Source organism: Prionailurus viverrinus, chromosome B1, assembly GCF_022837055.1.
Source record: "Prionailurus viverrinus isolate Anna chromosome B1, UM_Priviv_1.0, whole genome shotgun sequence".
NCBI lineage: Eukaryota > Metazoa > Chordata > Mammalia > Carnivora > Felidae > Prionailurus > Prionailurus viverrinus.
In genome coordinates, this window is record NC_062564.1 from 53,894,998 (window position 1) to 53,910,914 (window position 15,917).

The following is a 15,917-nucleotide window of genomic DNA, read 5'->3' on the forward strand; positions in this document are numbered from 1 at the left end:
CTGGATTACAGTTCCGCCAACTGGTAGCTCAGTAATCACGTTGAAGTTAGTTAGCTTATCTTTGTCCCACAGTCCGCATCTGTAAAACTAGGCAAATAATAACACCTACCTCATAGATTTGTGATGAGGATAGTAGGAATAATCCATGAAGCACCTAGTATAACATCAGGCACAGAGTGAAATGTAAGCAGCTATATTTGACATTATGGAAAGGGGCTTTATAACACAAACAAATTATAGAGGCAGGGGGAGGAGGGGCAATTGAATACAGACAGGAAATACAAATATACATAAATGTTGAAATGCAAAAGTTAATACAAAAAGTTGATGATAAGCTTATCATAAGAGTTTGTAAATTTTCCGTAAGATACTAGTCACCAGGTTCAACATTACAATTATCTGTCCCAAATGCCTATTATTTCAAAAACTAATTTATAAACCAAAAATACAACCAAATTCCTATTTAATATGAATTCTAATTTTGAGGATCGAAAAGCTAATATTTAATAAGTGTGGTCCTCATACTTGTGTGGATCAATCCAGTGTTCAAAGCACCCCTCTCAGGGGAAGTACTGTTGTAACCATCCCTATTTTATGGAGGAAAAAACAACACATAGGGAGATTAGAAAGCTGTTCACTGGGAGAGCTGAGATTTGATCCCAAGAAGATTTACTTCTGGGTCTAGTATATAAAACGTTACAATATTTGCCTAATTGAATTATTATTTTTTTGTGCCTTATAGTGTAAGAATTTTAAATATGGGGCCTGTTATTTACTATGTGACATACACATGAAAGTTGAGTACATTTGAATGGATACTCACTTTCAAAACGAAACATGGTATATAACTTTGTCAACAAGACATTTTCTTACAAAATTAAAGTTATTAATGTGTATCATTCTATTCTAATAATAGTAATAATAAATTTTGACTTCTGAAAGGTCAAGATTAGTGTTTCTTCTAATTTATGAAATAATGGCTGTATTTCATCACTGTTACTGTAAAATATTAATAATATATTACTATAGTATAGCGTATATTTACAAATCACTCATTTATTATGTAGCATGAAAAAATGATGAAAAAAATAAAATTAGCTTCTGGAGGGTTTACTGCAAAAAGGGTTTGTAGGGAAAAGAATCATTAAATGTCTTTGTCCTAAAATTTGATGATTCCATATAAAAGTCAATTCAGTTGCCTTATATAACTTATGAATGAATTCAGTGCATATCTAGATTTTAGAAATGTGAGATACAAATATTTATTTCATTCTCAATATATATTATCTCATTTTTATCGTTGTCCTTTTTTTTCTTTACTTGCGTATAACCTTTCTACATTTTAACCATTATAGAAGTATAGCCCAGGTGAACAGAGGAACTTCCATTAATAAAACAGTCTTTCTTTTATGTATAGCCAAAGAATTATTACACACTTTGAAGCTGGCTTTAGTGGGTCTATTTTAAATTTTTCTGCATGTGCTGGACACACATCCATTATCTCTATTTTGCAAAACTGTGTCTTTATTTCTTTATTTTTGCTCTTTTAGTATAGGCAAGTTATTTCAAATTGAGTTACGAGGACTTCTCCTAGGTGGCATTATTTGACAATGTCATTTTATTTACCCTTTGCACATTTTCACAAGTGATCAAGACTCACGGATAATATAAATGGTTGCCTAGTGTAAATGGGATACATTGGCCATGAGGAATCAGCTTTAAAAGTTTATTGTCAAAATGCTGAATTTGGTTGTTTAATGGGGAAGCTTCCCAGCACAATGTTCATTTGCAGGGAGGTCAAAACTCAGACTGTGAGAACTGTTAAAAGCTTAGTTTCTAGGTCATCAAGAGATGGCCATTTTTGAGTTTTTCATTAGACCCCGGTCCTAAACAAAGACTTAAATATGTTAGTAAACAAAGATATTTCTGGTTATTCACAGAAAGAGCACAATGGATGTAAGATAACATCTGGCCTTGGTGACAGGTGGCAGGTGGTTTCCGCCCTGTGTGATTTAGAAACAGAAACTGAAGGATACTTGATGTCTTTTTTAAACTCAATCTTAGAGCAAAAAGTGTTTCAGGAAGATCTGAGATTGTGTCTATAAAGCTTATCACGAAACCAATAGCATAGGATAAGGAGAGTCAACCAAATCTTACTGTATACACTGCGGTTAAAAAGTACTTTTAGGGGCGCCTGGGTGGCTCAGTCGGTTGAGCGTCCGACTTCGGCTCAGGTCATGATTCAAGGTTAGTGAGTTCGAGCCCCGCGTCGGGCTCTGTGCTGACAGCTCAGAGCCTGGAGCCCGTTTCAGATTCTGTGTCTCCCTCTCTCTCTGCCCCTCCCCCGTTCATGCTCTGTCTCTCTCTGTCTCAAAAATAAATAAAACATTAAAAAAAAAAGTACTTTTATTTTAGCCTCACAGTGAGGAACATTTGCAGCGTATTCTCAATTATGCATGTAATTGTAAGAATCAGTCCCAAGGAAATTCTTTAGTTGTCAGTTATTTTTCCTGGCAGGCATCATTATAACTGGGGTTGCTTTCATCTTCTCCTATGGTTAAGACAGAGGGAAATTATTCCTTTGGTGGTAGTCAGGGCTGAAGCACAGACTTCAGAGCAGCAAAGCGATGCAAAAACTGGCCGCCAACCATGGAGCTCTGCTCCTTGGCATTCTGAATTCTAGGCGAAAAGAGGGTGACCTGTCTTTGGCTGGTAGAAGCTTGTTCACGTATCCCCATTTACAGGTTCTGCAGACCCTGTGGCTGGTGAGATTTCCACATTATCGTGAACTTTGTGGTAAAAAGCCAAAGTGAACTCTGTTCCATTGTCACTTTGGAAGATACATGGTGTACCTAGCAAGCAGAAAAAAATATTATCTGGTATGTAACCTCAGTTGCAGTTAGAAGATAAGGGTTTCAGTGTGCAAATAATGATCAAGGGAACATATAGATTTATTTAAAAAAATTTTTTTTAATGTCTTTATTTTTGAGACAGAGAGAGACAGAGCAGGATCAGGGGAAGGGCAGAGAGAGAGGGAGACACCGAATCCGAAGCACGCTCCAGGCTCTGAGATGTCAGCACAGAGTCCGACGCGGGGCTCAAACCCACAAACTCCGAGATCATGACCTGAGCCGAAGTTGGTCACCTGACCAACTGAGCCACCCAGGTGCCCCGGGGAACATATAGATTTATAACATTCACTACTCTGAGTTTCACCTCCCTGCGAGAGAAAGCGATCTACCAGACCTGATTTTATGGAAACATTCTTTGTGATTGCTTGGTTACATATTCTGATACCTGGTAATTTGGTATTCAAAGAATAAAAAAATAGATGAAAACTGGTGTTCAGTTTCTCTGAATATCTCCAGCCTTGGCTATATTCCATGGAAGTAAAACCTTCCTAAAATGTTCACTTTACTCCTGCTTATAATGAAATCTACATGTTTAATTTATTTGCTCATTTCAAAAATCTAAAATTTATGTGCTCATTTCAAAAGTCATAGGTGGCGCTTATATCCATATACTGGCTATCAATCTTTGTCATTCTATACATTAGTCCAGAAATTGTGAGCAAGAATTTGATTGAAGTCATTGACTCTTCCCCCCACCTTTTTTGTTAATGTTTATTTTTGAGAGAGAGAGAGACAGAGACAGAGACAGAGTATGAGCCAAGGAGGGACAGAGAGAGAGGGAGACACAAATCTGAAGCAGGCTCCAGGCTCCGAGCTGTCAGCACAGAGCCCAACACAGGGTTCAAACTGAGGAGCCATGAGATCATGACCTGAGCCAAAGTGGGACACTGAACCACCCAGGTGCCCCTGACTCTTCCCCTTTTAAAATTTAACTATGAGTAGTCTAATTGGGAAAACTCTTCAGCCAAATCTTCTTAAAGGATTACCGGCAATAATATTCCTCTATTATTCTCTTCTTATTTCAAAATCACCTTTTATTTTTCCCAAATCACCTGTTTCATGGAACTCACTGCTATATTAAACATGAGGAAATGTGTCTTCATTGTAAAAAAGTATATATAGTCATTTTTAGAAGACAGCTTTCAAGAAAATTTCACTAAATGCATTCTGGATACTATTGAATATTTACGAAAAGAAATGGTTCTAGAAAATAAATGTGATGCTGAAAATATTTTACTTCAAGTGTCTAATAGCAACCTAACATTTTGTTCTGACAAACCAAGTTAAATTTGAATAGGATGGCAAAATATAGGCATGATAAAAGTGTACTCCTCTGTGACCTTTTCTTTAGAGACATCTAGATCACTAAAACATCGGCAAAGCCTTGTAACTTAAACAACTCTTGTCAGTGGTAATGAGTGAGGATTGTGAGGTATGAAAGCTCACAAGGAGGTCAGTGGCTTTTGCTAAAATTCAGAGGCATCCAAAGAATAGCATATAAGATTCTAAAGTTTTTAAAGCAGGTTTTTTTCCCCCTTTCTTTCTTCTGTCATAGGATTACAGAGTCAATATCTTCCTTCGTCAGAAGTGGAACGATCCTCGCCTTGCATATAGTGAATACCCTGATGATTCTTTAGACCTAGACCCTTCCATGTTGGACTCCATTTGGAAACCTGATTTGTTCTTTGCCAATGAAAAAGGCGCCAACTTTCATGAAGTTACTACAGACAATAAATTGTTAAGAATTTTCAAGAATGGAAATGTTCTTTACTCAATAAGGTGAGTCATAGATTTAAAATACTTGATTTCAGTGAAATGCAGTGTTATTGTTTCTTTCTTTTTTTCCTTTTTATGAATGTTTTGAGATTTTTGAGTAAGGGCTACCATTGTTCTGCTTGAGTTCCTCTATTATACCATTTCCCAAATGTGTCTAATCACCAATAATAGACCCAAGTTCCAGATCTAGGAACTGTATAATTCTTGAAAAATCTATATTTTTAACAGCCTCTTAATATCAGCCAAATTTTTGGTGGGTAGTTTAAAAGTAAATTGAATGGTAGATGATTCATACATTGTGATTATATTTTGATGAATGTATACTTCCTTTAAATATTTATAAGTGAAGGAATATTTGGATTTGCTCATTTGGGATTCATTTTCCATAAATTATCTGTCAGGTATTTGTATTTTTGTTTTAATATCCTTGGGTTTCTCTGTTAATCCTTTAGAAAAGATCTTATTTACATTTTATTTATTATGCATTTCTAAGAAAACTATGTCGCTTTTAAAAACGAATACCAAAGCATAACAATAATTATTACCAAAACTTAAACACTAATATTAAAATTTCTTGACTACTGAACTTTGGAGCTCATTCAACTTTGTCCATTAAATATCAAATAAGTGTAAATTCAATAAATAACAACTTGAAAGGATATATGTGGTGATTTGTGTCACACCTGAAAAATATTCTAAAATAAATGATTATCTTAAAACTTCCATAATTATTTTCTTTATTTAGTTTATAAATGGACATTTCATTGTTTATATCAAGTCTTGTTGGATATGGACAATTCATTACAGATTGCTTGCATTCATTTTTTAAATTTTTAAAACTTTTTTAATGTTTATTTATTTTTGAGAGACAGAGCACGAGCAGGGGAGGGGCAGAGAGAGAGGGAGACACAGAATCTGAAGCAGGCTCCAGGCTCTGAGCGGTCAGCACACAGCCTGATGTGGGGCTCGAATCCATGAACCATGAGATCATGACCTGAGCCGAAATCAAATGCTTAACTGACCGAGCCACCCAGGCACTCCTAGATTGCTTACATTCTTGTAATATTTTGGGGAAAGTTAGGAAATGATTCTGAGTAGCATCTTTTGTCGTTCAGTATGAGTTCAGATGAAACAGATGATGTCTATCAGGCTCCTAGTTTTTGTTTGTTATACTCTGGCTCACATAAACAGACTAACTTCACTTTTTATGAGTTGTTTTTAGAAATCTCACAGGACTTTAAAGTCTTCAAATGGCTAACAGTTTCTTTATTAACAAGAGTTGTGCTATTTGTCACTCAATTTACAAATGAAACATCTGCGATGTTTCATGACAGATTTGGCTTTCCTGCTTGTTTAAAGAATGTTCTGGCAGACCTGGCTGATTGAATATATCCATAAATGAACAGATCCATTTATCTGTACTTGCTACTAAAACAAAAAATGAACTGAATAAGGAGTAAAAATGGCATTAACACACAGGAGGATGAAAGTAACAGGAAAGAAGACAGTGACAGATGAGCGATGATGACATATTTTAGGAAGCTTCAAAATGAATGCACTTGTGAAAACTGACTTAACAGAGCTGAAACCTAAGCTAACAGGGGGAGCCCAAAAGGAAGAAAATAATATCCTCACACTTTCAGAAATGTAAGGCAGCTCAGAATTCAGAAAGTAAGAGCTAGAAAAGAAATAAGAGGACAACAATTGATTTAAACTTTGTAGAAAGAAGACTGAGATTTCTTTCAGAAAATTATTTTAATGTTTATTTATTTTTGAGAGAAAGACAGAGACAGAGTATGAGCAGGGGAGGGGCAGAGAGAGAGGGAGACACAAGATCTGAAGCAGGCTCCAGGCTCTGAGCTGTCAGCACAGAGCCCAATGCAGGGTTTGAACTGACGTACAGTGAGATCATGACCTGAGCCAAAGTAGGACACTTAACCAACTGAGCTACCCAGGCGCCCCAAAAGGCTGAGATTTCTATTCCTGACCTTCTTGCACTTGTCCTTCAGAGTAGAAATTTCCTTTTTGCCTTCTGAAATGGGCAGAAAGCAGGACAGAAAAAAAAATCTTGGAGAGGTTGTGCCAAGAGCTTCAGGAGTAGGGACTTCAGGCATGGGTGGCATCTATCATGCGTCATTGTACTAAAAAAAAATAGAGATTACATGAGGCTTGCACACTGTATGGTGAAACTCTTGTTCTCCCTCAAATGCTGAAAGCCAGTTCTAAACTTCTTCTAAACTGAGTAGTAGTAGTCAGAAGAATACACCTCTGGAAAAAGATCTATAGATGCTGACAACTGGAGAACCACAAAGGAAAATTCTGTGCAGCCGTGTTTTATCCTACAGTTAAGACCATTACTCAATGAACCATCCACTACTAACTGAGTTCCAAATAGTTTTTATTGCCTCATTCTTAAATAAAAACAGACAAAGGAAACCATTCTATAATATTAACAATAATCTAAAATTAAAAAAAAAGAAGCAGAGGCTAGAAGAAACATACAGAGAAAAATAAAGAGAAAAGAGGAGAAAGTTAAAGAAAAAGGATTGACTCAAGAGAAAATGAAGAGAGCAGAAGAGACCATTAAAAAAATAATCTCTAGGTAGATTAGACAATTGCATGCATGAAGTAAGATCCTTCTAGGACAGGAATAAAAGGAGTCATTCAGAGCATAACAGGAGCAAATAGTAAACCAAAGTTTTTCACTTTGGTGAAAAGAATCAGTAGAGCATTTGGAAGATGAAGTGAAGAAATCTCCTAAGAAGTTATATTAAGATATACAGAAGTAGAAAAGAAAGAATATGAAAATCAGAACATCGATACAGAGGATTACTATCTGATTAGAATGAAAGAATGGAAGAAAATAGAGGTTCCCATGAAAAAAAGGAATTGATAGATTAGCTGTTATATTAACCATTGAGAGGGACTTCGTTGCTCTGATAGGAAGTGTGTTGAATTTGTAGCTCTGATAGGGAATTTGTTGACTATTAAGATGAGACGATTATTAGTACTAAGGAAAACAACATGCTACTCAAGAGTTAGAGCAAACTACCACATGTAACCATGAACCTAATTACATGTTCATAGCATGTAAGCACTGAATATTAATTTAACCATAAATATTTATGTAACTAAATTTTGAGTATTATGGGAGAGTTAAGTGCGTGGAGTGTGGTATAAAAGAATTTTTTTTCCTTATAGGAAATGGATAATTTTACAAATTTAAAAACCAAGCATAGTATAATAGCAATTTGGATATATGACTATAAATCTTAGTGGAGTATCTAAAGAAAGGCTGCCTCTGAGAAGCTAGAACTGAACCAGGGGTAAGATGGGTGGGACAAAAATATAACTGGTTTTTTTATGCTTTCTATACTCTTCGAACTTTTTAAATGATATCCATGAATTATATTGATAATTTTTAAATGAAGTACTTTTCAAGTGAGGCCCTTGGGGCCAGAAACATGACCCTTTCTTAGATTGTCAAAGTTGGGATTTGGTTTTACTCTACTTATAAAATTAGCCTTTCACTTATTTTATGGATGCTTGGAAGACGCAAGACTCTGAGTCAGAGACAAACAAATGTATTACTCACTGTAAGCAAGTAACACAAGCATCAGCGAATTTGCCTAACTGCTCCGTTGCCCTCAAATTTCACTGGGGTGATGAACCAGGCACTGATGGGTATCACGCACACTCTGTGTCCATGACACGGCTGTGGCACACTGAGTTTGGGGAATCCACTGGCTTTATAGCAAGCTGGAAGCAAGCCTTCTCTTTGTCTAAAGGCACAACATGGTCTCATCTCTCAAAATTAGCAGCTGTATAGAAAACCCTGAGAAATGGCTCGGGTAAAAGAATAGTCAGGGCCTGCAGTCTTGGCACATACCCAGCAAGACGTCCAAGGAGGACTGTCTCTCCCAAGCCAGGTCCCAGCTCTCTGATTTACCAGCTGTGATGTAGGGCAAGTCTCTGGTTGTGAAAGGCTCATTTTTCATATATGCATGATAGTGAAAATACTGATTACCTTGAGCCTGAAATAATGTATGTAAAGCACCCAGCAGAGTTCTAGGCATACAATAGACAGTGAAGTCATTTTTATCTTCCTCAAAAAAATACCCCCCCCCCCCAAACGTGCAGGTTCTGGTATTTTCCAGAATCTGTAAATGAACACTGTATGGACACTTGCAAGTTATTAATCTAAGTCTCCATCTTGTCAATTGTAAAGTGAGGATGGCAAAATCCTCACAAAATAATGGAAGCACATCAGAGGCAGTTTAATGTTATCTACTGCTTACTTTACTAATACATACTAATAGGTACTCATCCAACCTTACTGCTTATATTACAGAGCATTATTTTCATTAAAAATCAAATAATGGATGGAAACCATTTTGACAATAAATTTCATATGCTGAAAAAAAATAAAATTTAAATTTAAATTTAAAAAAATCAAATAATGGGAAGAAATTTTATATCAATAATGCTATGCACAGTGACTTGCCAAAGATCCTAACACAATTTCAACTTTCATTTAAAGTAAATATAATCGGGGGCTCCTAGGTGGCTCAGTCGGTTAAGCATCTGACTTTGGCTCAGGTCATGATCTCATGGTTCGGGAGTTCAAGCCCACATTGGACTCTGTGCTGATGGCTCAGAGCCTGGAGCCTGTTTCGGATTCTGTGTCTCCCTCTCTCTCTGCCCCTCCCTTGCTCCTGCTCTGTCTCTCTCTGTCTCTCAAAAATAAATAAATGTTAAAAAAATTAAAAAAATAAACTAAATATAATCACTCTTTCTTTGAAATTCGGTTGTGAAAGGAATTAAGGTTTACTTATACAATATGTATTTTTTGAACATTAATTTTTACTAGAAAAGGCAAACTTATCAACAGATGCTTTTTAAAGATGTTGTTTATTCAAGGGTAATCAATTTACAATACGATAAAATAGCTGTTGTAAGAAGACTTTTGCATGTGTGTGATTATGCATATTTCTCTGAAGAGGTCCTTAGCTTACATCAGCTTCCTTAAGTAACCATCAATAATACTGAGATTTCACTGGTGGTGGATTGATAAGCTTTATAATCATCTCTAAAATTAAATGACAACAAATTCCAGATTAGAACACTAGTTAGAATCTCCGTTCTAGTGCTCCAACAATCCAATTTCTCCAGAAAGTTTTTTGACCTTTATAGAATCATAAGAAAATACCAAAACACTCAAGGAAATATATAAAATTAATGGGGGAATTCCTTATATTTTCTAAAGTTTAATTACATTTCTCTGATTTTTTGAAAGAATTATTTATGTATCTTCTACTTTATTTTTTTAATGTTTATTTATTTTTGAGAGAGAGAGAAAGAGAGAGAGCACACAAGCAGGGGAGGGGGAGAGAGAGAGGGAGATACAGAATCTGAAGCAGGCTCCAGGCTCTGAGCTGTCAGCATAGAACCTGATGCAGGGCTCCAACCCACGAACTGTGAGATCATGACCTGAATCAAAGTTGGACACAACTAACTGAGCCACCCAGGTGTCCCTGTTATCTTTTACTTTAAATGTAATAATTAATACTGACTGAAATATATCATTTCTTGCATTATATAAATATAAAATTTGAAAATTCATATTAATTAGAGAACTCATTTTCATGAAAAATGTTTCAATGCCTTTGAAAGGCAGTGTACTTAGAGGTTAAAGTTCTAAGAGGTACTTAGAGCTGGACTCCCAGAGTTGTAAATTCAGCTCTATAATTTCTTCCTTGTAATGTCAGGTGAGCTGACCTGTTAGTTTCCTCATCTCTAAAATAAGGATAATACAGTTTACCTGTCTTATAAACTTGTAGTAAGGAATAAGTGAGTTGAGAAATAATGTAAAGTATTTAAAATTGGACAGCAACATACACAAGAATGAAACTGGACCACTTTCTTACACCATACACAAAAATAAACTCAAAATGAATAAAAGACCTAAATGTGAGACAGAAAACCATCAAAACCCTAGAGGAGAAAACAGACAACAATCTCTTTGACCTCAGCCACAGCACCTTCTTACTCCACATGTCTGCGAAGGTAAGGGAACAAAAGTAAAAATGAACTATTAGGACCTCATCAAGATAAAATGCTTCGTCACTGCAAAGGAAACACCTCAACAAAACTAAAAGGCAACCAATGGAATGGAAGAAGATATTTGCAAATGACATATCAGATAAAGGGTTAGTATCCAAAAATCTATAAAAAACTTACTAAACTCAACACCTGAAAAACAAATAATCCAGTGAAGAAATGAGCAGTAGACACGAATAGACACTTTTCCAACATCCAGACGGTCAACAGACCCATGAAAAGATGCTTGACATCACTCATCATCAGGGAAATACAAATCAAAACCACACTGAGATACCACCTCACACTGGTCAGAGTGGCTAAAATTAACAACTCAGGAAACAACACATGTTGGTGAGGATGTGGAGAAACAGGAACCCTCTTGCACTGTTGGTGGGAATGCAAACTGGTGCAGCCACTTTGGAAAACAGTGTGGAGGTTCCACAAAAAATTAAAAACAGAACTACCCTACAGCCCAGCAATAACACTACTAGGAATTTATCCAAGGGCTACAGGAGTGCTGACTCATAGGGTCACATGTACTCCAATGTTTACAGCAGCGCTTTCAACAATAGCCAAATCATGGAAAGATCCCAAATGTCCATCAATTGATGAATGGATAAAGAAGATCTGGTTTATAGATGCAATGGAATACCACTTGGCAATGAGAAAGAATGAAATCCTGCCATTTGCAACACCATGGATGGAACTAGAGGGTATTATGCTAAGTGAAATAAGTCAGTCAGAGAAAGACAGAGACCATATGTTTCCACTCATATGTGGAACTTGAGAAACTTAACAGAAGACCATGGGGGGAAGGTAGGAGGGAAAGGTAGTTTTGGACAAAAAGGGAGGCAAATCCAGAAGGACTCTTAAATACAGAGAACAAATTGAGGGTTAATGTGGGGGCAGGGGAGAGGGGAAAAGGAGTGATGGGTATTGAGGAGGGCACTTGCTGTGATGAGCACTGGGTGTAGTATGTAAGCGATGAATCACGGGAATCTACCCCATAAGCAAGAACACAGTATACACTGTATGTTAGCTAACTTGACAATAGATTATATTAAAAAAAGAGTAACAGAGAAACTGGAAAAAAAAAAGATATGTTAAAAGAAAACCAATTAATAAAAATCATACCCCCCCAAAAAACAAAACAAAACAAAACAAAACAAAACAAGATAAAATAAAATAAAATAAAATAAAATAAAATAAAATAAAAAATAAAATAAAATAGTGTCTACTACCTAGTGAGTACAATAGATATATTACCTATTATGATATTATAGACAATATTGCAAAACCGATAATTAGTCAAGAGCTGTTCTTATAAAAGTAAATTAGAAATATTAGGAACTAATAAAAATACTTATCAGTATGGGGCACCTGGGTGGCTCAGTCGGTTAAGTGTCTGACTTCGACTCAGGTCATGATCTTGCAGTTCATGCATTCGAGCCCCGCATCAGGTTCTGTGCTGACAGCTCGGAGCCTGGAGCCTGCTTTGGCTTCTGTGTCTCCCTCCCTCTCTGCTCCTCCCCTGGTCGTGCTTTGTCCCTCTCTCAAAAATAAAGAAATATTAAAAAAATTTTTTAAATGAAATTAAATAAATAAATAAACATTAAAAATGTTTAAAAATACTTATCAGTTTCATAAAGAGCCAAAAACGGAGTCAGAAAAGATGTGTTATTGTTTCTATATATACTTACTTAATGTTTGAGATAGACACCTAGGCAATGCTTATTCAAAAATGGACAATACCTCAGTTTTAATCAGGTCAGCTGATTAAAGTCATAGATTATAGTCATCTTTTTTTAACATTACTACTTCACTAAGCCAAGACTTTTTAAGAGAAAATAAAAAACACCATATCCTGTTTATGTGTCTTGTCTCAGAAAGAGAACCTAGTGTCCTCTCTTACACAAGAAGATATTCATTTCCAAAACAGTAGAATGTGATTAATTGCCTTTTGATTTAGTTTTCTTTTGATGTGGTCAGAACGTATCTTTAATTTACATGTCATGTTTTAATGAAGAAATTCAGAATCACACCCACCAAATTGACATGTATTTTTTTAATCCATATGTTGTTAAAGACATGATGGTACAGTACTTGCAACAAAGGAATGTCAATAAACAGATGTTTTTCAGGATATGATTTATGACAGAAGTTCTACAAAGTGTGTTTTTCTTTGCCAAGTAATTCCTTTCAAGCCCTTCTTTTTAAAAGAATTATGTAAGGTTTCTCATTTTATGCCAAAAAAAATAGCCAGGATATGAATTTGACATCACATGCATGGTGAGAGCTTGGAAAAGATTCTAAGAATGCTATTCACTCTCATACAAAAGGTCACAGAATTAATCCTCCAAGCCAACATTTGAAACTGGCCGTCCAGAGAGCCTTGGAAGTTTGGAAAATTAATGTGCATGTGTTCAAAATATACTTGTGCATACACTTCTAATAAGCCCCATCGCAAGACAGAGAACATTGTGTCCACCTGATTTTACAATTGCCTTTTGAAGAGAGAACTTTGTAGATCTACAGGATCCTACTTCCAGGATCGCTTAACCTAGCTGAGCCAGGAGAAAACAGCTTTTGAAGAGTGGACGGTATGAATTGTTTTAGTGTGCTAGGGACTCTGACTTGAAGGGATCGTCAAGTGATCCTCCTGGGGCTCTAAAAAATTCAACAGCTTCACATGTCTGTCCATTTATATCTCTCAAATTATGTTAATTGGACCTCACTAAGAGTATTCACTGTAGAACATGCATTATTATAACTTTATGTCCAGGGTCTACATGAAAATGCCAGTTTGGAGAACGCGGTTACATTTAGTAGTGCTGCTGATTATTTCTTGTTAAAGCTTAAATAGGCTTTATGCGTGATTTCATTCAGCCATCTTTTCGCCCATCATATATAATTCTGGGGAAGGGTAGATGGAGCAGTCTGGAGCAGTAGAATATACTAGTAATCCTTAATAACCGATATCTATTGAGTGCTTACTATGTGTCACGATACTTGTCTAAGCACTTTACATGTATTAAGTCATATTTGTTCACAAGGTTTCTCCAGAGCAAGTTCTATTGCTACATTCATTTTGGACCAAAGAACTCTGAAATATAGTGAGGTGAAATAATCTACCTACTGTCACAAAGTTTAGGCAAACAAATCCGCCTGAAATGCTCACTGACATGCTGAATTTCAGTGGGAATACTTTAAAGAAAGGGGCTGGCTAGAAAGTTCTCAGGTAAGAACTGTATTTGAATAAACTTGGGTTTGTTTGTTTTATTCCTCTGGTCCAAGAACTACAAATACTTGGTAATCCTTTAAAATTATTTTTGTCATTGGAGCGCCTGGGTGGCTTAGTCAGTTAAGCATCCAGCTTTGGCTCAGGTCATGATCTCACAGTTTGTGGGTTCAAGCCCCACATCGGGCTCTGTGCTGACAACTCAGAGCCTGGAGCCTGCTTCAGATTCTGTGTCTCCCTCTCTCTGCCCCTCCTCTGCCTGTGCTCTGTCTCTCTCTCCCTCTCTCAAAAATAAGTAAGCAGTAAAAAAAAAAATATAAAAAAAAGATTACCTTTGTAATATACTTTCCCGATTATATATATATATATATATACACATATACATATACATATATATATATATATATATATATATATTTGTGAGTGATGAATTATCTGGAATACCAACATGCAAATACTTTCTGGAAGGGAAATGTGGGCAGAATGCTGGTCTGTGCCATCCAGTCATCTCACTTTGTGCGAAGCCAAATTCAAAGTTTGTTTTGGTGAGCATAGGATTATGTCACACATATTCTAGAGGACGATTTCTTGACCCTTGTAAGACCTGGTGAAACCCCCTAGTCCTACGGCAAAAGACTCTTAACACCTAGAACTTTCAAGTCTTCTAGATTCAGAGATTTTTTTTCCTCTGATATTACTGCTGCATGTTTATGGACCACTTCTTCAATGTTACAAAGGTGACCAACTGAAAGTTGTCACATAGGATTGCTTCTCGGCACCCTGTTCTTCCAATTCCCCGGATATACTTGCCTCCTCAAATATACTATACAGGTGATCTTGGGAACTATGCCTTTCGGCATTTTGGTATTAATTTTATAGAAATCACTCAAATATCTTTTTGAGGGTCTTTTCTGGAAATATAGATCTTTAGTAGACATCTATAGCATTCTGTAAAGGAATAAATGAATGTGATTGGATATTTAAATATACAGCTTTTCTCCTCCCTGAAAGACAGATTTATATAAAGGTACAGCTAGCTATTCTACAGTAAATAACATACCCAAGCTGGAACAATTTTATTTGGATACTTGTTAGTCATTCACCAAAGATTGTTTCCCAGTTGTACCCTGAACAGCAGAATAGTAGTATGATATCATAAATTACTTTTAAAAATAATTACTTTGAATTCTTTCAGATTGACATTAACACTTTCTTGTCCAATGGATCTCAAGAATTTTCCAATGGACGTGCAAACATGTATAATGCAACTGGAAAGTTGTAAGTATGAACAGCTTACTTTTTCTGAGCACTTTAAAAAGTGTAGTAGATATAAATTTTAATGGATTATGTAATTTATAATTTTGTAATTGTTTTTGTCAGATATTTACTAAACAGGCATGTTATCTTTCACAGCATATTGAAAGTGATGTCTATCAACACATGCAGTCTATACTATTATAAATAAATTGAGGACCTAGGAATAACATTTTTAGGCTTGAAAAAAAGCCATACCCCTATACAAATTACCAAAGGTAAAAAATATAATAATCATTAAAGACAAACCACCATTTTTCCTTGAGTGCTTGCTATAGGCCAAGCATTTTGCATATGTTATTTTCAATACTCACAAAAAAGATATTGCTGTCCCCATGTTTCCATATGTCAAAGTGGCCATTTTGAGTGCTTGAGTATTGTGTTCCAATTTATGGAGGTGGTGACAGCAGACCATCTGGTTCCCAAGCTTATGCTTACTTTGAACCGTTTTGCCACCACCCAGCTAATATTTATTCAGAGTATACTCTGCTGGGTATGTAATATATGTTATCTCAGAAGAAGGAAAATTTCTCACACTTTATCAGAGATTTAGCCAAGCTTACAACCATTCCTTT

At 35.9% G+C, this 15,917-nt stretch overlaps 1 protein-coding gene across 2 annotated transcripts in view; it reads left to right on the top strand.

Annotated features, from left to right (window-relative positions):
* The window catches only part of GLRA3 (glycine receptor alpha 3), a 200,176-nt gene that overhangs the window by 119,758 nt on the left and 64,501 nt on the right, over window positions 1-15,917 (top strand). For both annotated transcript variants that reach the window (XM_047856566.1, XM_047856567.1), the window contains exons 4-5: window positions 4,468-4,691; window positions 15,224-15,306. In XM_047856566.1, coding sequence (XP_047712522.1) covers window positions 4,468-4,691; window positions 15,224-15,306 — 307 coding nt within the window. The remainder of the gene's footprint in view (window positions 1-4,467; window positions 4,692-15,223; window positions 15,307-15,917) is intronic.